At 37.0% G+C, this 23,160-nt stretch overlaps 1 protein-coding gene across 3 annotated transcripts in view; it reads left to right on the top strand.

Moving 5' to 3' along the window:
- Rhogef64c (Rho guanine nucleotide exchange factor at 64C) overlaps positions 1-23,160 on the top strand; it is a 69,549-nt gene that overhangs the window by 21,095 nt on the left and 25,294 nt on the right. For all 3 annotated transcript variants that reach the window (XM_076441808.1, XM_076441809.1, XM_076441807.1), the window contains one exon: positions 9,983-10,197. In XM_076441808.1, the coding sequence (XP_076297923.1) occupies positions 10,075-10,197 (123 nt within the window). In that variant the 5' untranslated portion in view covers positions 9,983-10,074. The remainder of the gene's footprint in view (positions 1-9,982; positions 10,198-23,160) is intronic.

The raw sequence follows: 23,160 nt of genomic DNA, 5'->3' as shown, positions 1-23,160 counted from the left end.
GCGTCGAAAAACATGTTAAACATAACCTGTAGCTCTGGACAGGCTGCGTCTTTTAAGTCCGCAAAAAATTACGGAAATTGTCATAAAAAATAGCGTCTTAAACGAATAACCTTGTTGATATACCTTGGTCATAACGAATGACCATGTTGTTCTAACAATATCGTTTTAGTCTCTTCCTCGTTGGTTGCGATCCAAGCGTCTGCAAAGTACATCGAATAAATACGCATGTCGGACGTCGCCAAAGTTGACCAGACGCAAGCGTATACCTAAAAATTTCATAATTTGTTATAGAAATATACACAATCAATTTTATACATTAAGGGGGTAGACTCGTTTTTTCAGAATTGCAAGGGTGCGGGATGGGCTTTCTCATTTTTCAGTTTCAACATCAATTTCTCAATTTCAACTTCAATTTCAATTGTAACATCAATTTCAAATTCACTTTTTCAGTTTCAACATCAATTTCTCAATTTCAACTTTAATTTCATCTTCAATTTCAACTCTAATTTCTATTCTTCCATTTCGACTTCAATTTTTTAATTTCATTTCGTTAATGTCAACTTCAATTTCAATATCAACTCTTCAACTTCATTCTCAACTTCAATTTTTCAATTTCAACTCCAATTTCTATTCTTCCATTTCAACTTCAATTTCAATATCAACTCTTCAACTTCATTTTCAACTAGAATTTTTCCATTTCAACTTTAATTTCAAATTGAATTTTAACTCTCCCATTTCAACTTCAATGTCTACTCTTCCATTTCAACTTCAATGTCTACTCTTCCATTTCAACTTCAATTGTTCAATTTCATTTCGTTAATATCAACTACAATTTCAACTTCACTTTTTCAATTTCAATTCGTTCATTTCAACTCTTCAATTTCAACGTCGACTCTTCAATTTCAATATCGACCCTTCAACTTCAATTTCAACGTCAATTCGACTTTTGATATGTTCGAAAGGGAATGACTGTTCGAGACCTTTCGCTCGCGAAGGATCTTGTGGGAGTTGTGGGAGGTTAGGAAGGCTTGTGTATTTCGATCGGAGACAATGGCGTTCGAATAACAGTTGATATTCAAGAAAATTCAGACTAAGAAGAAGCAGACAAATGGAGATGACCCGTTTAGACCCGTCGCGTCGTCGATGAACCGTTGGTCACGGCGAATGCTTGGAAGTTGGGAGCAAAAACTTGGAAATGCGACGGGCGACCGGTTTCAATTCTCGCTATCGAGAAAGGAAACATCGACTTTCTTCCTGTCTTTCTTTCCGTCTCTCTTTCTCCGTATTTCGCCCCCTCCCTTCTCTCTCTCTCTCTCTCTCTCTCTCTCTCTCTTTGTTTCTCTCATTGGAGAAGCATATCGTCGCTGTCTTTGTTTCGCGCGTACAAATTCCTGCTCTTACTTTTTGCAACTCGTTATATGGATCGAAGCGACAATTGGTTGACGCAGGGCCCGCTCTAGCGGTTACGGCGCCCCGGGCAAAAAAAACAAATTGCCGCCCCTTTTTAAGCACTAAGCACCGCGCTGAACAAAATGACCTTTTTTCTTTTTTTTAGCAAAATTGTCTGGCAAGGGTAGTCTGAAATTTTCTATTAATTGAATATTTAAAACATCATTATTTTTCTCACACTTACAGCCAAAGCCAAAATGGCGCCCCTAAATGTTGGCGCCCCGGGCAAATGCCCGGGTTGTCCCCCCCCTAGAGCGGGCCCTGGTTGACGTTTTAGACAGCGACTGCTAAGGTAAAAGGCCATATTATGAGACAATGTCCCCATTTACGAAACGTTAAAAACAAAAATGAATCCTCGACACAGACCTCTCTAGTCCATTATACAGGGTGTACCAAAATTAGTGAAAATCCCGAAAGGGGGTGGTTCCTGAGACCATTTCAAGCGACATTTTCCTTTGCAAAATTGTTATCCGCGGCTTCGTTTAGGAGTTATTAACGAAGAACCACGGACCAATCAGAGCGCGACCTTGACGCGAGTTGCCACAGTCGGCCAATAGACAGTTGGCGCGCCGCACAGTGGGATCTTTCGTCCAAATCGGAGACAAAATCAAAGAACTTTCGATAGAAATGAGGTAGAGCGATGAAATTTTTTTAAAATTAGAGCTGAAACTTTGCAGAATATGGGAAAAATAGGGAGATTATGGTACGAACGTTTTTTAACCTTGAGAAAATTCGTTGAACATGTAGAATTTCAAGAAATCGATTTTGCAATATCCTGAAGTCGTAGAAAAATTTTGAGACCAGATTTGAAATCAGCGTGAAAAAATCTACGGGAAATGAAGTACAGCATGTTCAAAAAAAAATTTTTCCGCGCGTGGTATTGGAAAAACCACAATTTTCTCGAAATTGTGCAAGCTTAACGAATTTTCTCAACGTTAAAAAACGTTCTTACCATAACCTCCCTATTTTTCCCATATTCTGCAAAGTTTCAGCTTTAATTTTAAAAAAATTTCATCGCTCTACCTCATTTCTATCGAAAGTTCTTTGATTTTGTCTCCGATTTGGACGAAAGGTCCCACTGTGCGGCGCGACAACTGTCTATTGGCCGACTGTGGCAACTCGCGTCTAGGTCGCATTCTGATTGGTCCGTGTTTTTCGTTAATAACTGCTAAACGAAGCCGCGGATAACATTTTTGCAAAGGAAAATGTCGCTTGAAATGGTCTCAGGAACCACCCCCTTTCGGGATTTTCACTAATTTTGGGACACCCTGTATACATCGTTTTTAATGATTTGCTTATAGATTGTAGTAATTCGAGAAACATGTGGTGGATGCAGAGCAAACACAAACGCAGGATCTCCATTGAATCCTCGATAGAGGCCATGTCACGAGGCACGAGTACACACACACACTCCTCAATTATGTAAGCTCTCCTAGTCCCTATTGACTCCCACACGGAAAGCTAAAATTTTCTTGCACCCAACCATGTAATGCAACCTAACCTAACCTACTCCCACTTACAATGTAGGTAGACGGCTTTCTTCGCTTCAAGAAAGTAGTCTCTCTTCGGGCGTGCATCGCGGATATACGCGCAAACATTCTTTACGCAAGTTCGATCTCTCCTTTCTTTCCTTTCCTCTCGTCTCTCCCTCTTTCCTCCACTCTCCCCGTCACGACCCTCTCACCCTTTCACGGCTGCACGCGGCTTTCGGCTCACGACTTTTTGGTTCTTTGCTTTTTCTTGTCATCTCCGAAGTCTCCTCTTCCCGAACGCATTTGCATACCACCGTACACAGTCAATGAACCGTGGCCGAACCTTTTCCTCCACTTCCTCCGGTTCATTATTTCCTGTTCAATTAAATATACGAAATTAGTAAAGCCCCGGGAAACGGCGTTACGTTCATGCGTTCAGGGCTGGCCATCTGGGGGGTGCGGCGGATGCTATGCACCGGGGCCCATCAAGAACTAAAATAATGTAACTTTTCTGATGTAATTAATGTATTAGCAAAAACAAAATAACGCATTAAATAAACATGCATTAGTAATATACAGGGCGAGTCCGAAGAAACAGAACACTTAAATATCTACGTTACTTTGAGTTGTACAAAAGAACTTCTTAGGGCAAAGTTACACTGTTTGAGGGGCCACATGTCACGGTGTAAGGGAAAAAATTTTCGAGGTCATTTTTTAATGAGATTTCAAGGTCAACGATATTTTTTTTAATGGTATGAGGTATTTTTTAATACATCAATCGATGCAACTGGACATTCGTTATAAAAAAGTACTAACCTATGTATGTCGAAAAGTTAGTAGTTCACGAGATATTTCAATTTTAATATCAACCCTTCAACTTCAATTTCAACATCAATTATTCCATTTCAACTTTAACTTCATTTTCAATTTCAATTTTTCCATTTCAACTTCAATTTTAACTCTCCCATATGAACTTCAATTCCAACTCTTCCATTTCAACTTCAATTTCTACTCTTCCATTTCAACTTGAATTTTTAAATTTCATTTCGTTAATTTCAATGTCAATTTTTCAATTTCAACTTCAATTTCAATATCAACCCTTCAATTTCAATATCAACTCTTCAACTTCATTTTCAACTTCAATTTTTCAATTTCAACTGTAATCTCAACTCTTCCATTTCAACTTCAATTTCAACTCTCCCATTTCAACTTCAATTCTTTAATTTCAACTCGTCAATTTCAACTTCAATTTCAATATCAACCCTCCAACTTGAATCTCAATTTCAACTCGTCAATTTTAATATCAGCCCTTCAACTTCAACTTCAACACTTCAATTTCAATTTTTCAATTTCACAACTTCAATTTTTCAATTTCAAATCTTCAATTTCATTTTCAACGTCAATTTATCAATTTCAATTTCAACTCTTCAATTTACACTAGCAAGTAAACGCTAACGTCTTAGTACGACAGTAATGGTGTTTTACATTTATTTAAATTGAAATATCTCCTGAACTACTAACTTTTCGACAAATATGGGTTAGTACGTTTTACAACGAATGTCCAGCTGCATCGTTTGATGTATTAAAAAATACCTCATTCCATTAAAAAAAATATGAATGACCTTGAAATCTCATTAAAAAATGACCTTGAAAATTTTTTCACTTACATCGTTACATGTGGCCCTTCAAACAATGTAACTTTGTCCTAAGAAGTTTTTTTTTTACAACAAAACGTAACGGAGATATTCAGGTGTTCTGTTTCTTCGGACTCACCCTGTATGTTAGTGTTTGTAAATTTTCTTTTACTTCTCGAAAAATATGGGGCCCCAAATGGTTTCTTGCACCCACGCCCCTTTATAGAGAAGGCCGGCCCTGCTACGTGTATGTATAATATTAAGTGTAACTTTCGAGCATTAATGTAGGTGTAGATGCACGTAGGAAAGGGCAAAAGGAAGGCGATCACACACAGGTTCGCGTAACAGTAACAGCCCGAGCTACCTTTTCCTACACACGAGTGACACGAGAACGGCTCGAGTTTCACAAAGGAGCACGTTCATTTTTTGTTTGCTTGGATATTCTTTTGCTTTCATTGTCAGACAGTGTACAATCCCTCTTATAAAGACGTTCCACTTGCAAAAGGTCATCCACGCGTTTCCTATCGGCACGAAGTTTTTGTTGTCATTCTCCATTAGAAATTCAATGTCAAGTTAGGTTGTCGAATTAATTGCAGCTTTGCCCCTGATATTTACCGCACCGCGTCGCGCAGGTGAACCATCGACGATGAAACGTGTTTACGGATAATTTGTTTATCTACATATACGACAAACTGCAATGTCATTCGCTGTGTGGTTACGATAAAAATACAATGCGCGAGATTTCAGCGAAATAGTAAAGACGCGGTTAAAGACGGTTTCGTGAAGTATGCTCTGTTTCTTCCGTTCTACTCAACAAAAGGTTATGAAAAAATTCATGAACATTCTACCTGGTAGCAGGCATGACAGTGAATTATTTCAGAATTTTTGATGGCGAGATCGATTTTTGAAAAAATCCGAAAGCTACTGACGTTTTAGAGGTTACGATAAAAATACGATGCGTGAGGTTTCAGCGAAATAGTAAAGACGGTTTCCTGAAGTATGCTCTGTTTCTTCTGTTCTACTCAACAAAAGGTTATGAAAAAATTCATGAACATTCTACCTGATGGCAGGCATGACAGTGAATTATTTCAGAATTTTTGGTAGCGAGATCGATTTTTTAAAAAATCCAGAAGCATACTGACGTTTTAGAGGTGATATTATTTCGTTTGTAGATTTCTCGGATTATAGTGAGGTTATGTATCGTTGAAAACATTGTTCTTGCTTCCTAACAGTTTGAGGACATTTTGCATCATTGGACTCCGGATTTTATGCATTTATAACAGAAATGAGCGAGTACAATTTAAAATAGTGAAAATATTAAAAGACTTTGAGTATGAATATTTTATTTTCACCACATTAAAATTATTAACGGAGAATATGAATTTATATTTAGCTCCTGCGTCTTGGAATTGATGCACAAACTTTTTATTTTGCATAAAAAAGACCAGAACATAGAATTTTGTAGAGTTTTTATTAGTTTTAGATCTACAAAGGCTGTCCCCATTAAAGACAGGATTTTATTTCATTCCAACTTTCTCAAAAGTCTACAAAAATTGGAAAACTAACCTAACTAACCTAATGCTTGTCCTCTTATGCCCTTCACATATATTGACGCTTGGTGTTCGCGCTTCTTTCGACTCTTTCTTCGATTTCGAACGAAAGGGGAATCGCTGGCTGGTTATCTTCGTCGATTGTTTGGAAATCTGCGACTGTTTCGGCCAGGTGATCCGTAAAACAGAGACTGATTTCTCCGGCTGTTACGAAACCGATGTACCTGGCCAACTGCGTCCCGTTGAAATTGCTTTTGCTTCTCGTCGATATGTAAATTCGACGGAATCAGGACTGCAAATAATTTTACGCCTGCGAATGTAGAACTGCGTTCTCGTTCCTCCTATTTTTTCACCAGTCTTTCCAATGACTCCGTTTTCTCTGTCTCCACGCGTCAATAACCGTTTCTCCGAGAAACCGTTATCGGGTCGCTTAATCACTTATTGAGATCAAGTTCCCTCTGGTTAGGCGGATACTAGCAGAAACGAAGTCTCGTCGCCGTGGTTAGGTTTTTTCGGTAGCGTCGTATTACTAATCTTTTTGCGAAACTCGACAGATCTACCTGTGTGTCTTTTAAATTCGGCTGAATTACGTATCCGGAGAGGTATAGGTGTGGCGCTGCGCCTGTCGATTCCGAGCGGCGAGAGAGAGATGGTTTTTAAATGGAAACGGCAAGACCGGTAACTCTGGTAAATTAGCATTTCCTAGACGCTTTCTAGGTCCGCCCGAATGTCTCGTCTGGCGCGACGAAAATTGTGCAATTGCGATCTCCTGGCGAAAGTAAAATTACACGGTACCATTGTAGAATGTCGTAATGCGATCGAAACGATTGCCCAACGAAATCGCCATTTCGGCGTGAATTTATATCCGCGGTGGCGCGATAACGGGCAAAGGGAGGACGGGTTTTCTCTCCGTCTCCGCGCGGGTTAAGGGGGTAGTCTACCCTCGATTTGTAACTAGAAAGGAACTAGAATCTTACTAGATTTTGGGTCGAAAATATGGGTTTGCTGGTTTTCAGTTAGTGTCCTTATTTGAGCAAATTTTGGGCTGGGTGAGGGCTCATTCGAAAGAGGAAGGTTCACCGCAGGGGGCTCTGGTCATGAGGTTAACGAGAATATGTTTATATCTAATAATATTAGTGTCCAAAGTAGAGTAAAAATCTAGGAAAAAAAACCAGCAGATTTCAATGCATTTTTCTGTCTCCAAAAGACTTTTTGACTGATGGGATGACCAGAGCCCCATGCGGTGAACCTTCCTCTTTCGAATGAGCCCTCACCCAGCCCAAAATTTGCTCAAATAAGGACACTAACTGAAAACCAGCAAACCCATGTTTCGAGCCATTTTTCTAGTAAGATTCTAGTTATTTGCTAGATATTTGCTATTTACTAGGATCTTACTAGATTTTGGGTCGAAAACATGGGTTTGCTGGTTTTCAGTTAGTGTCCTTATTTGAGCAAATTTTGGGCTGTGTGAGGGCTCATTCGAAAGAGGAAGGTTCACCGCATGGGGCTCTGGTCATCCCATTAGTCAAAAAGTCTTTTGGAGACAGAAAAATGCATTGAAATCTGCTAGTTTTTTTCCTAGATTTTTACTCTACTTTGGACACTAATATTATTAGATATAAACATATTCTCGTTAACCTCATGACCAGAGCCCCCTGCGGTGAACCTTCCTCTTTCGAATGAGCCCTCACCCAGCCCAAAATTTGCTCAAATGAGGACACTAACTGAAAACCAGCAAACTCATGTTTCCACCAAAAATCTAGTAAGATTCTAGTAATTTTCTAGTTACAAATCGAGGGTAGACTAGCCCCTTAAGAGCTTTTTTTACCACGCTTATATATTAACTTGCCGAGTTGTCGTTGTATGCGCCAAATCTTGTAATCGAATTTTAAACCACTTCCCGATGAGCTAGAGACTTGAAACTTTATCACATTATATTATTTATTATATTATTAAACGTAGCTCAGAACTGGATGAAAGTGCAATATTATATATTAAATATTAATATTAAATAAACAAGTTTAAAAAAAATTATTTTAACCGTCACACTTCGCCGCGCGACGCTCGGTAGTACGTGATCGCGTTCAGCGATCCCCACTCCGCGCGTCAGCGCTCCCCACTCCACTGACCCCACTGAAATAAGGCTGAAAGTTCCCTGACGATTGGTTATACGAGTTTTGAGTTGGTCTCAAGATTGGTTACAAGACGATCTTACAAGTTTTACATGGATTTTCCTTGGAATTTTCATTCTGGTTCTTACACTTTTTCTTTTAGGAATTTATACCTCGCTTCAATGGCTTTATTAAGTTGAAAGTGGACTCCGAAAATTTCATTGAAATTGGTTAATTGGTTTACGAGTTATAAACGATTAATAGTGGTAGAAATCCAGAGAATCTTGGAAAGTTGCAATTTTTACCAATTTTGATCATTTATAACTCGTGAACCAATTAACCAATTTCAATGAAATTTTCGGACCGTATATAATTCACACGAGTTTACAAAACACATCTATTTTCGTTATTGGCCCAGCTGAAAAAGTCGTAAAAATCAATTTTTACTATTGTTTTTCACAATTCCGACTAGATGCATTTTTCCAACCACTTGGTCCCACTTTACGTGATCATAACCCCGTCAAAAATTGCCGTATCGATATCGTTGAACAGTGGTTTGAAAGCCTGAAACCTCTAGTTTCAGATGCCCTGTTTCAAATTGTTGCTATGTTGGTTTTTTACAAAGTTATAGCAAAATGAAGACAACATTGACGGTTAACAAGAATTTTGTGCAACTTTGAAACATCACACGGGGAGCAACAAGTTTTTTTGATAGATCGCGTTAATATCATGTGGAAGGGCTATCTTTCCTGTGTAAATTGTGTGGTTGTTGAATATTGTGCGATTTTTTTTATTCGAGTTTTTTTTTTATTGTGAAAAACAATAGTAAAAATTGATTTTTACGACTTTTTTAGCTGGGCCAATAACGAAAATAGATGTGTTGTGTAAACTCGAGATCGATTTTTGAAAAAATCCGGAAGCATACTGACGTTTTAGAGGTTACGATAAAAATACAATGCGTGAGATTTCAGCGAAATAGTAAAGACGGTTTCGTGAAGTGTGCTGTTTCTTCTGTTCTGCTCAACGAAAAATTACCAAAAAATTTATGAACATTCTACCTGGTAGCAGGCATGGCAGTGAATTATTTCAGAATTTTTGGTCGCGAGATCGATTTTTGAAAAAATCCGGAAACATACTGACGTTTTAAAGGTTTATATTATTATTTCGTTTGTAGATTTCTCGGATTATAGTGAGGTTATGTATTTTTAGGTTATGTATACGGTAATTTTTGACGGAGTTATGATCACGTAAAAGTGGGAGCAATTTCTCGGGTTCGCACAAGTGATCTCTTAATTCTTTTGAGGAGTGTAGTTTAACGCTCCATGCTCTTATTTATAGTCACAAATATCTAAAAAAATTATTTTCAACTTTTTAGTGCATTTTAGTATAAGCGTGGTTTTTAAAAAGTTCTTTTTTATATATTTTTCCGTCGAGAAATTGAATCGATTTCTGGATCGTAAAAGTAAAATGTTGCATTTCACGTGCACTAAAAACCAGGGGATCGCGGAATTCAAAGTTTCTCTTTCCCCGCGACAAGAAATAGAACGTGAATGCCGGATACTTGAACCTGTTATTAAGGACTCAACAGTCTGGCGAACAGTCAACGATCATTGGTCTGCGATGATCGTTCGAACATCTATTATGTCATACCGCGAAGTACTTATACGATCTTGTAGAACATTGTTCACGAGTTTCCAAGCTTCATTCGAAAATGTAAGACATCAACTTTTAAAAGTCTTAAGACTGTGTTCTGATTTCCATTGTAGCGGTCACGGATTGAGAATGAACGATCAGATAAATCGCGGAGGGACGCGGACTGGTGTTTCCACGAAGCTGAGGATTGCGTCCATCATTGGAAATGACCATGAGCGTGGCTGTCGCCCCGGGTAGCCTCGGTGCACCTCCATCTATGCTCACGCCAAACATGTATCATCTACAGCAGGGGTTAAATCCAACATCGGCCTCGCCCACCTCCGAAAAAGTAAGTCTCGAGATTATTCTCATTTTTTCCCATCTCTACGTCAGAGTTGTGCAGAATTACAATTGCATTACTCCAGAATTATAATTACAAAGTAATTGAATTAAATTGTAATTCAATTATGTTGTAATTTATAATTCAGATCTTCAGTCAATTAAATTACAATGTAATTCGTAATTGTAATGGAGTACAATTATAAAACACATTGTAATTGAATTACATTGTAATTCAATTATATTGCAATTTATAATTCAGATCTTCATTCAATTAAATTACAATGTAATTCGTAATTGTATGATCTCATCGCTAGGACGTATAGTTTCCGAGATATCCGCGCTCAAAGTTCACTAATTGTGAAAAAGAACTCTTCAGCACAATTGGTGAACTTTGAGCGCGGATATCTCGAAAACTATGCGAGATAGCGAAAAACTGAATAGAGTCAATCTTATGGTACATTTTGTCAGCTTTAATTTTCTATATTATGGTCTTATCGCTAGGACGCATAGTTTCCGAGATATCAGCGTTCAAAGTTCACTAATTGTGAAAAAGAACTCTTCCGCACAATTAGTGAACTTTGAGCGCGGATATCTCGAAAACTATGCGAGATAGCGAAAAACTGAATTCAATCTATCTTGTGGCACATTTTGTGAGCTTTAAGTTTGTATAGAATGGTCTTATCGCTAGGACGTATAGTTTCCGAGATATCCGCGCTCAAAGTTCACTAATTGTGAAAAAGAACTCTTCCGCACAATTAGTGAACTTTGAGCGCGGATATCTCGAAGACTATGCGAGACAGCGAAAAACTGAATTCAATCTATCTTGTGGCACATTTTGTGAGCTTTAAGTTTGTATAGAATGGTCTTATCGCTAGGACGCATAGTTTCCGAGATATCCGCGCTCAAATTTCACTAATTGTGAAAAAGAACTCTTCCGCACAATTAGTGAACTTTGAGCGCGGATATCTCGAAGACTATGCGAGACAGCGAAAAACTGAATTCAATCTATCTTGTGGCACATTTTGTGAGCTTTAAGTTTGTATAGAATGGTCTTATCGCTAGGACGCATAGTTTCCGAGATATCCGCGCTCAAATTTCACTAATTGTGAAAAAGAACTCTTCAGCACAATTGGTGAACTTTGAGCGCGGATATCTCAAAAACTATGCGACATAGCGAAAAACCGAATGGAATTAATTTTATGGCACATTTTATCAGCTTTAATGTTGTGTATTATGATCTTATCGCTAGGACGCATAGTTCCCGAGATATAAGCGGAAAACCGAAGAAGGGTCAGTCGAATTCAATTTTCGAGGAATGTGAACATCTGTTTCCTACGCTATGCATGTGCTTAGGATCCCGTTACAACAAACCGGATGCGATGTTCATTGTAAAAGTCCGCGATGACGTTGTTTACTCATTACTTGACAAAGATTGATGCATCTACGAAGGTTAACAAACGTGTATCCAATTCTATTGGACAGAAACAAATGAAACGTTCAAGTGACACTAATTTTCAAATCGACTGTGCTACGTGTCTCCATTTTGAGGTGACTCTATACCGCTTGTACGCGTACGAGTACACACTATAGCGAGAAGAAACCCTGAAACACGAAACGCCTGGACAAGGACGAACCAGCTCTTCCGATGATGTAAGAGTACTCGCGTGGTACGCGGTTTAATTCGTCCGACTCGTTCACAAAGGCTGACGCTAGTCAGGTTTTAAGGTAAAACGTAAAACCTGACTCGACCGACAATGCCGAATGCTCATCGGACGCGTCTTCCATTCCAGTTTGCTCGGACACAAGGTGGACGTTACAATCCGGTGTCTTCAGTTTCGCTACCGCGTTGAAGTACCGCGCGTCGCGCAAAAACGGAACGGGTTCGCTCGCGTTTAACGTTGGACCGATCTTCTGCCGAAGTGAGTCGTGTAAGGATACTGTTGGATTCACGAATTTGCTCGCGTGTCCGGTGAAATTCGGTTCCGTTCGACGGCGATGCGAAAGAGCTGCTACTTTTCCGGAGCTTCGAGTCTTCCTAGATTCGGAGGAACGAAGGGAACTCCGAAGTGTACGAAGCTTCGAAGTACTGAAGCTACGGAGCATTCAAATTGACCGAAATTTCGAAGTACTGAAGCTCCGAAGCCTTCGAATTGTTCGAATTGCCCGAAGTTTCGAAGTATAGAAGTTTCGCAGCCCTCGAATAGTCCGAAGCAGGGCAGGCCTTCTCTATAAAGGGGCCTGGGTGCAAGAAACCATTTGGGGCCCCAAATTTTTTGTAAAGTGAAAAAAAATATTTACAAACACGAACATACAGGGTGAGTCCGAAGAGACAGAACTTCTTAGGACAAAGTTACACTGTTTGAAGGGCCACGTGTAACGGTGTAAGGGAAAAAATTTTTCAGGACATTTCTTTCAAGGTCATTGATATATTTTTTTTTTAATGGAATGAGGTATTTTTTAATACATCAAACGATGCAGCTGGACATTCGTTATAAAAAGTACTAACCCATGTATGTCAAAAAAGTTAGCGCAGTTCAGGAGATATTTCAATTTAAATAACTCTAAAACACCATTACTGGAGTACTAAGAGGTTTGCGTTTACTTGCTAGTGTAAATTGAAAAATTGAAATTGAAATTGAAAAATTGACGATGAAAATGAAATTGAAGATTCGACATTACCAACTGAAATTGTAAAATTGACGTTGAAATTGAAAAATCGAAATTGAAGAGTTAAAGTTGAAAAATTCAAGTTGGAGGGTTGATATTGCAATTGAAGTTGAAATTGAAAAATTGACATTGATATTGAAATTGATATTAGCGTTTACTTACTTGTGTAACGTCTTATTGTTAGTACGACAGTAATGGTGTTTCAGAGTTATTTAAATTGAAATATCTAGTGAACTACTAACTTTTCGACATACATAGGTTAGTACTTTTTTTATAACGAATGTCCAGTTGCATCGATTGATGTATTACAAAATACCTCATACCATTTAAAAAAAATATCGATGACCTTGAAAACTCATTAAAAAATTACCTCGAAAATTTTTTCCCTTACACCGTTACATGTGGCCCTTCAAACAGTGTAACTTTGCCCTAAGAAGTTTTTTTGCACAACGAAAAGTAACGGAGATATTTAAGTGTTCTGTTTATTTAATGCGTGATTTTGTTTTTGCTAATACATTAATTACTTCAGAAAAATTTGATTATTTTAATTCTTGATCGTGTTGGGGCCCTCTCAATCGCGGTGCCCCGGTGCATAGCAACCGCCGCACCCCCCAGATGGCCGGCCCTGGTCCGAAGTTTCGGAGTATTTAAGCTTCGAACTGTTCGAAGTATTGAAGCTTCGAATTTGTTCGAAGTATTGAAGCTTCCGATTCCAATTTCAATCCCAATTTCAATTCAAAATCATAGTTGTTCTGCCGCACGTTAGAAAAACGGATTTGTGTAGCTGTGCTAAATGATTTGCAAGTCGTTTCCTACAACGCGCGCGATTCAAAGATTCCTGGGACAACGTCAACTTGATTATGAAACGCGCAACGGATAAAGCCGGAGCGGGGAGACCGTGGTGAAATGTCGATACGCAAAGTCCACGAATACTTGTACGTTACGACTGCTTTCTTCGGGCGCGTTGCAGTTTATATAATGAATCCAATCGACTATCAGTATTTTCTTAATGCGCCCACCTCTCCACACTCCATTAAATGCTTCCGACACGGCAGTAACAGACCCCTGGAGTTATGTACTTACTCGTGTATGCGCGTTGAACCGGTTTTACGTTTGGCCCACATTGGTATGTCGCGATAGGACTTTCGAAGCATTGCGTCCCAGAAATATCTACTCTCCTCGCATTCGCGTTCTCATTCGAATGAAAAAAACACGGTTTCCTAGGCGTGCCCGAATCTATTCGTCGCGCCACTGTCGATTTCTCGACGCGATTCCACCTATACCGGATGTCTAAAATATTTACCTCTAGTACAGTCATTTGGTTCGAAAAAACGAGGTTACCCGGAAAGTTTTCCGAGAGTTTTGAAAATGGGTAATTTTATAGATGTGCTCTTTCCGAATTTCAACTTTGCCACCTCGTATCTTTGCCGCTCGCGCCGCCATATTGGAAAAGTGCCGCCTAATAGCATTTTTTTGACAATATCTCCTTTAAAACTCATTTTACGATGAAAACATTCATATACAAAATGAAACTAGAGAAAATTTCCTACAATTTATGCAATAACAAGTTTTTTGGTAAAATCAATAGTTTTGGCGTACGAGCGCCGCTATATTTGAAAAGTGCCGCCTAATAGCAGTTTTTTGAAAATATCTCCTTTCCGACTCATTTTACGATGAAAACATTCCTATACAAAATTAAACTAGAGGAAATTTCCTACAATTTATGTAATAACAATTTTTTTGTAAAATCAATAGTTTTGGCGTGCGAGCACCGCAAAGTGTACTTGGCGTGATACTAGTCCTAGTATCATAGAAATAACAAAATTAAATTTATTTATATTTTGTGCAATTTTTAATATTGGGTTAGAAAGAATTAAAATAAGAATAAGAAAGAAGATCAAATTAAGGTATTTGTTAATATGTTTATTCAATGACACGAGAAGTTACCTCGAAAATCGCAAAATTAGTAATAGAACAGAATGGAAAATATTTTATCGAATAAATCTATGAATAGATATCTGAATTTTAGCTTTCAATTGCAATTTACAAACACACAGAACAGAAATATAAGAATAAATATATTCAATAAATTCCTGTGAAAAAATACTTTGAGCGCGGATATCTCGGAAACTATGCGTCCTAGCAATAAGACCATTCAATACAAAATTAAAGCTGACAAAATGTGCTATAAGATTGATTTCATTCAGTTTTTCGCTATCTCGCATAGTTTTCGAGATATCCGCGCTCAAAGTTCACTAATTGTGCTGAAGAGTTTTTTTTCACAATTAGTGAACTTTGAGCGCGGATATCTCGGAAACTATGCGCCCTAGCGATAAGACCATACCATACAAAATGAAAGCTGACAAAATGTGTTATAAGATTGATTTCATTCAGTTTTTCGCTATCTCGCATAGTTTCCGAGATATCCGCGCTCAAAGTTCACTAATAACTTCCCTCTTCGCATCAAAAACGTCGAAAAAATTCGGTTTTTATTGTTTTTGACAATGATGCAGCAGAACAAAACACGAGAAGCTACCTCGAAAATGCCAAAAAGTAATAGAACAGAATGGAAAGTATTTTATCGAACAAATCTATGAATAGATATCTAAATTTTAGCTTTCAATTTTGATTTACAAACAGAAGAGAAATAAAAGAATAAATATATTCAATAAATTCCTGTGAAAAAATCTAAAATGGGTCATTCATGACCCCTCGTGGCAGGTTTAGTGTCGATGCACGTTCTGTATCGTTCGCTTCGATCCGAAATGAAAGCTTTGGGTCAAAGGCCCGCGAGAGTCAAGTCTTGACTCGAGTCGCGGATTCCGGTGCCGTCCGACAATGAGTACAGGCTGCGGTGATTGTGTAACCGTAGCCTCGTGTCGGCATAGGCGAGTTACTATGATGCATCTGTGGTGCATCCGCCGTGACCCCGGTGCATGCGCGTGCACCCATGTCGTCCACGTAGGAGATTCTACCGCGATAACGTCCATATCCACCTATCTCCGATCGCATACAATCAAATTATGTCGCGATATTTGGGCGTGTCTTTGGTCGCTTCAGAGATCTCCCGTTTGCTACTCGCCTTTTATTTCTACGTGCACTTGGTTGCGAAAGCCACCCTCGGATTATAACTCTATTAACACTAAACCTACCGAGCCTTAACTCTATACAATCGTTTCTTATGAAATCAGTTTTATTATTTTTATGGATAAATTTTACTTTACCAGACTCAAAATTAGCGCCTTTCTCGAACGTATTATGATGTATTTGGTATGTAATCCAGTAGATTTGTACCCGGGGCGGATGCAGACGAAGTTTCGATCCTGTAGGATCAATAGTTAAGAAGTTATGATCGCTTAAAGTTGAGTATTTTTGACAAATAGGCATTTCTGTCGAAAATGCTCAACTTTAAGCGATCATAACTCCTCAACTATTGATCCTAGAGGATCGAAACTTCGTCTGCATCCGCGCTGGGTACAAATCTACTGGATTACAACTCTATTAACACTAAAGCTACTGAGCCTTAACTCTATACAATCGTTTCTTATGAAATCAGTTTTATAATAAAACTAAGGGTAAACTTTACTCTACCGGACTCAAAATTAGCGCCTTTCTCGTACGAATTATGATGTATTTGGTATGTAATCCAGTAGATTTATACCCGGGCCGGATGCAGACGAAGTTTCGATCCTCTAGGATCAATAGTTGAGGAGTTATGCTTGTTTAAAGTTGAGAATTTTTTATGGAAATGCCCATTTGTCAAAAATGCTCAACTTTAGGCGATCATAACTCCTCAACTATTGATCCTAGAGGATCGAAACTTCGTCTGCATCCGCCCCGGGTACAAATCTACTGGATTACATACCAAATACATCGTAATTCGTGCGAGAAAGGCACTAATTTTGAGTCCGGTAAAGTAAGGAGTAGCCTTCTTCTAATTGTAAAATAAAAAACGTTGAACCGGTCATTCTGACCGGTGTTGGTAGGTTTAGTGTTAATATTATCGCATTCGAAAGTTCACAGTTGTTTCATTAGACGGATTTACGTTCGGAAACCTTGCTGCCTTCACCACTTTTACTCTCTCTCTCTGATTTATAGGAGAATAGTTATAGCAGTGCATAAAAGATTGGAAGTAGTTCGCCCATGTTTAGGTTGAACTAAAAATCTAAAAGTATGCAGGCTAATATGTTAGTGCTTGTGCCAGGAAAAATAATTTTACTATCTGTGATTTATAGAAGAATAATTATTAGACTGCGGATCTTAATGCAAAATAAATTTCTTTCCTGCTGTAATCATTTTAATCAATTAAAAATAACAGAGGGGTTTCATCTGCCGACACAAGTAGCACACTTCCTTGTTCGTTCTTTGCAAAAGCTGATTTGCATACGTCCTTGTTTATAAATTTCAACTGCATAATAATAAAAACTGGTGTACCGATATGCAGAGGAGTTCTGTTTGCTCGACATTCGCGGCCAGAGCCATCGAGTTTTCACCGATCGCCGACGTGTTAAGTAGTGCATACATTCTCGTCGAAAGAACCTGGCATTTTCGATCGCGCACGCGACGATGGAATTTCTAATTTACGACGAACAACGTAGCAATTCGAACGTATAATTTTCCATCGTTCATCGTTCATCGTTCATCCCGTGTCTATGACTAGTTCATTTTGCTAGAAAGACTGGACCAAGAATCGTTAAATGTTGCCTCGGTTACCAGAGTTGGGATGCAACCGATACTTTGGTAATCGCTTCTGTAATCGATTATTTAATGTAATCCGAATGTACCCGTAAATTTTTATTATTACATATTTTTTTATGAAACTTTTACCAATATTTGTGGCATTTTTCTGATTAAAATAAGACCAAACACGATTCCAATTTCAATTCCAGTTTCAATTTCAATTTCAATTCCAATTTCAATTTTTAATTACAATTCCTTTCAATTCCAATTTCAATTAAAAATTTCAATTCCAATGCCAATTCCAAATTTCAATTCCAATGTCAATTACAATTTCAATTCCAATGTCACTTCCAATTTCAACTTCGACTTCAATTTTTCAATTCCATGTTCAATTTTAACTCTTCAATTTTTCAATTACAACTACAATTTTAACTATTCAATTTTTCAATTCCAACTTCAATTTTAACTCTTCAATTCTTCAATTCCAACATCAATTTTTCAATTTCAACATCAATTTTTCTGTTTCAACTTCAATTTTTCAGTTTCAACACCAATTTCTCAAATTCAAATTCAATTTTTGAATTTAAACCGAAAATGCACGTAGAAGGTGCCCCTTTTCGGTTTTCCGCTTATATCTCGGAAACTATGCGTCCTAGCGATAAGACCATTCTATACAAAATTAAAGCTGACAAAATTTGCCACAAGATTGATTGAATTCTGTTTTTCGCTATCTCGCATAGTTTCCGAGATATCCGCCAGTGATGCCAGAATGAGCTCCAAACCGAGTGGAATTTGAAAAATTGATGTTGAAATTGGAAAATTGAAGTTGAACTTGAAAAATTGAAGTAGAAATTGAGAAACTGATGTTGAAACTGAAAAACTGAAGTTGAAATTGAAAAATTGAAGTCGAAGGGATGATGTTGAAATTGAAAAATTCACGTTGAAATTGAAGAGTTGAAATTAGCGAATTTAAATTGAAAAATTGAAGTCGAAGGGTTGATATTGAAATTGCAGTTGAAATTGGACAATTGACGTTGATATTGAAATTAGAAGTTGAAATTGAAAAATTGAAATTGAAGAGTTGAAAAATTGAAATTGACGAGACGAAATTGAGAAATTGAAGAGTTAAAATTGAAGTTGAAATTAAACAATTGAATTTGAATAGTTAATATTGAAATTGGAGTTGAAATTGAAAAATTGACCTTGAAATTGAAGTTGAAATGGGAGAGTTGCAATTGAAGTACAAATTGAAAAATTGAAATTGAAGAGTTGAAATTGACGAGACAAAATTGAAAAATTGAGGAGTTAAAATTGAAGTTGAATACTTAATATTGAAATTGACGTTAGCGTTTACTTGCTTGTGGTGTTACATATTTGAATAGTACTAAATAACAAATAAGTTGATAGAACATTTGCTTTATTGTTTCTGTTAAAAGTGGAGAATGCAGCAGGTACATAACTCTGTTTTATTTGAAAATTGTTTAGTTTATTGTATCAACCTATTACAAAATTACTTGATCAATGAGCTTACTTTCATTGTCAATATGTTAAACATTGTTTAGTTTATTGTAAAAAAATAAATATTTATAAAAAATTACTTAAGCAATGAGCTTACTTTCAACGTCAGTATCTCAAACAATCTTAAGATAGTCGGAGAATCTTTAAGCACTTGATTTATATATTTGGATATGTCTTTGTGCCGTTGTAATTCGGTACACAGGTTGTGCAAGAAAGTGCCGTTAAACAAATCAGCTACGAATGGTTGTTCATAAGGGAATCCTAACAGTGAATTCAAATCCAAAGCATATAATAAAATGACTTGAAACTGTGCGAATGCGTGTACAATAGAAATATTAACATCTCTCATACAGGATGTTCTCTTGTCCTTTTGAGAATAACGTGTAAAATATTGAACTGCTGTAGCACAATTCTTCACATCAATGTTCCTGTACGCCTCTACGAGTATATCGTCCGAACAATTCGGTTTACAATCGTGCGCCTGACTTTGATCTTTCGAAAACATTTTGCTGCAACAAATGTTATATAAGATACAAAGAATTATGGATAATGCATAACATTTATCAGATTTGACGATCTCCTCTTGGTCCGACCAATACTTAATGCAGGCAATATATAACTTCCATTCTGGTAAAAGTTCATCGATACATTTCATGTTCTTAACGCCGAGTGTGTCATCTAAAATGGCTTTGCGTTCAATTATTGAAATCCTTCTAAGACTTGATAAATAAACGTACGTTCTAGTCCCTTCTGAATCATTACATATTAAATTCGTATTTTGATCTCTAATTACATACTTCATAGAGGTTCTCTTGTGGTCTACTATCGAAGACAAAAGTCCATATATAACTTTAACAATTTTTAACGCGATCAGACTGCTTGTAGGACGTCTCACGTCTTCTATTTGTACACGAAATATAACCACATGATGATCTATCATTTTTATCAAAGATGCTGAATGTTTAGCTGCAGAAATTTCATCTATAAACCATGATGGCAACTTGTTAATGATCGAACCACCGACGTTTTGAACCGTCCTGTGTTCAACAATTATATTTTTTATTTTAACTAATTCACTTTCACTGTCGCCGATAGTTTCGAAGTGATGCTCATCATATGTTCCAGTGAATTCGATATCTTCAATATTTCCGTTGTATTTAAAAATCGTTGTATAGTCCATGGTATATTCAGGAATACTTAATGTCGCAAGCACTGCTGCGGGTGCATTTATACATGTTATACATGTATAATCATTGACAACGCTTTCTATTTTATCTAATATTTGTCGTCTCATTGATTTTGGTATTCCACTTAGAATTTCAGCAATTGCTTCTTCCACCGTACGTTTACTCAACCACTTTAAAGTGTTTTCTATAATATTCCAGTATCCTTCTCCTCCTTGTACTTGATACATCACGTTTTTTAACATCTCTGGGTTTATTTTCTCATCTCCAAGTAGTACAGCAGCTAGAGATAACGTACGATGATTCAATCCCTTGAAACTGTTCAACAAGTCCATATGATGATAAAGTTTACAAAGAATTACTTTTCTATTGTCAGAATTTCTGACTACGCGGGAACTTAATGTGTCGAACGGTATATAGAATGTTCCATATATATAAAAGTCTGAGTCGAAACTGAGTACGGGACACTTTAATATTTTCGCCACCGCAGCTATAGTCCCATCGGCTTCGAACAAACATTGTGCATGGCGAATATTCTTCCTTCTTAACGTTTGTTTGAAAGTATTCAACAAGAGCAAAGGTTGTACGGTGTCCGTTGTTTGATGCAGAGTTAAAGACAACATATTATCATGGTTCTGTCGACATCTCTGTAGAACTGTATCCATTTTTGAGATTTCATTCCCACCATCTAGTATCACTAATGGCATCACCTTACATGCTAGCAGATTATCGAAGAAATTGTTTATGCCCTCCTCGTATACGTTGTAGTCTCCGCCACATAACGATGATGTCGTACCCACGTATCGGTCATATATTTTGAAACATATATTGTTACCATCGATCACCAAATACGTGTTCTGTAGTTCATAATCTTGCAGGCAATTGCTTGAACACTTGTTTATGTAAGTTGTGAAACCTCGGATACCCATTTCGCGTGATTTTCACTAGCTTCTACTGCACAATTAAATCAGTAATGTGTTGCCGCGCGAATGATGTACACCATGACTAATAGTCTTTTCTTTGATATGACTATGTATATGTACTATCAATGTATACCAACTCGTGCAACGTTATGTGCCTTTTATTGACACTTCTTAGAAACAAGGAAAACAGACAAACATTTCGAGAAATATAGTTGATACTGATAAATAACTCGAGAGATATTATAGATAGAATTGATAATACAGGATTAAATCTTGTCAAATGAGTTAAAGTTAATATAGATAAGTTCGCTTATTGTGTGTGGTGAGGAAAAATTAACAATGAACTTGGATCTTGTCGGAAAGTTAGTATAGTTCAGGAGATATTTCAATTTTATTAATTCTAAAACACCATTACTGTCGTTACACTAGTAAATAAACGTCTTTAGTACGACAGTAATGGTGTTTTTCAATATCAAATTTCAATTTCAATATCAACCCTTCAATTTCAACTTCAACTCTTCAATTTCAATTTTTCAATTTCAATTCGTTAATTTCAAATCTTCAATTGCATTTTTAACGTCAATTTTTCAATTTCAATATCAACTCTTCAACCTCATTTTGAATTTCAATTTTTCCATTCCAACTTTACTTTCAACTCCCCCATTTCAACGTCAATTTCAATATCAACCCTTCAATTTCAACTTCAACTCTTCAATTTCAATTTTTCGATTTCCACGTCAATTTTTCAATTTCAACTTCAATTTCAACATCAATTTTTCAATTTCAACTTCAATTTCTCACTTTCAACATCAATTTCTCAATGTCAATTTCAATTGTTCAATTTCAACATCAATCTTTCAATTTCAACTTCAATTTTTCACTTTCAATATCAATTTCAATTGTTCAAGTTCAACTTCAATTTTCCAATTTCAACTTCAATTTCAACTTCTCTTTTTCAGTTTCAACACCAATTTCTCAATTTCAATTTCAATTTCAACATTAATTTTTCAGTTTCAAGATCAATCTCTTAATTTCAAATTCAATTTCAACTTCAATTTTCCAAATTTTACTTCACTTTCCTATTTCCACTTCCATTTTTCAGTTTTAACACCAATTTCTCAATTTCAACTTCAATTTCAACATTAATCTTTCAATTTCAACTTCAATTTTTCACTTTCAACATCAAGTTCTCAATTTCAATTTCAATTGTTCAAGTTCAACTTCAATTTTCCAATTTCAACTTCAATTTTTCAGTTTCAACATCGATTTCTCAATTTAAACTTCAGTTTTTCAAGTTCAACTTCAATTTTCCAATTTCAACTTCAATTTTTCAGTTTCAACATCGATTTCTCAATTTAAACTTCAGTTTTTCAAGTTCAACTTCAATTTTCCAATCTCAACATCTATTTGAACACTCCAATTCCAACTTCACTTTCTCAGTTTCCACTCCCATTTTCCAGTTTCAACATCAATTTATCAAATTCCACTCCGTTTGGAGCTCATTCTGGCATCACTGGCGGATAGCCCAACGTTGTACTTTACCATGTCGGTTATCGATGTGTCTGTAAATTAGGATAGCGGACAGATACTTAGGAGTTAGGATAGAGCGCAGGATAATATCAAAGTAAGATCGCAATTTTGCAATTTGATTGCAAAGGTGTCGCGACGGTATCGTTGCGCGATTCGACAGGCTTTAATGTTTAATTGTGCAACGTTTTCTGCGATCTCGCTTTTACACGTACACAGAGTTCGGAAACTACTCGAAAGTTTGAAAGTCACGCTTCGTTGTTCACGAAACGAAACACAGGTGTTTATAATCGAACCGAGTTATTTCCGTTTACGTAGCTAACGGTTAGTAATTGCGTTACGAAAAACCGTCAGATTCTAAATATAGTAGTGTGAACGTAATCGGCGATTTAATCGTCGATCTTAGGGGAAGGAGCGTGTTTGGATTTCGTCATTGCCGTTCAAAGGAGAATTACAAAATGTCTTGGTTTC

Source organism: Lasioglossum baleicum, chromosome 17 (genome assembly GCF_051020765.1).
Source record: "Lasioglossum baleicum chromosome 17, iyLasBale1, whole genome shotgun sequence".
Classification (NCBI taxonomy): Eukaryota; Metazoa; Arthropoda; class Insecta; order Hymenoptera; family Halictidae; genus Lasioglossum; species Lasioglossum baleicum.
Note: the sequence above shows the minus strand (reverse complement) of the source record. Positions and strands in the feature narration are given on the sequence as shown.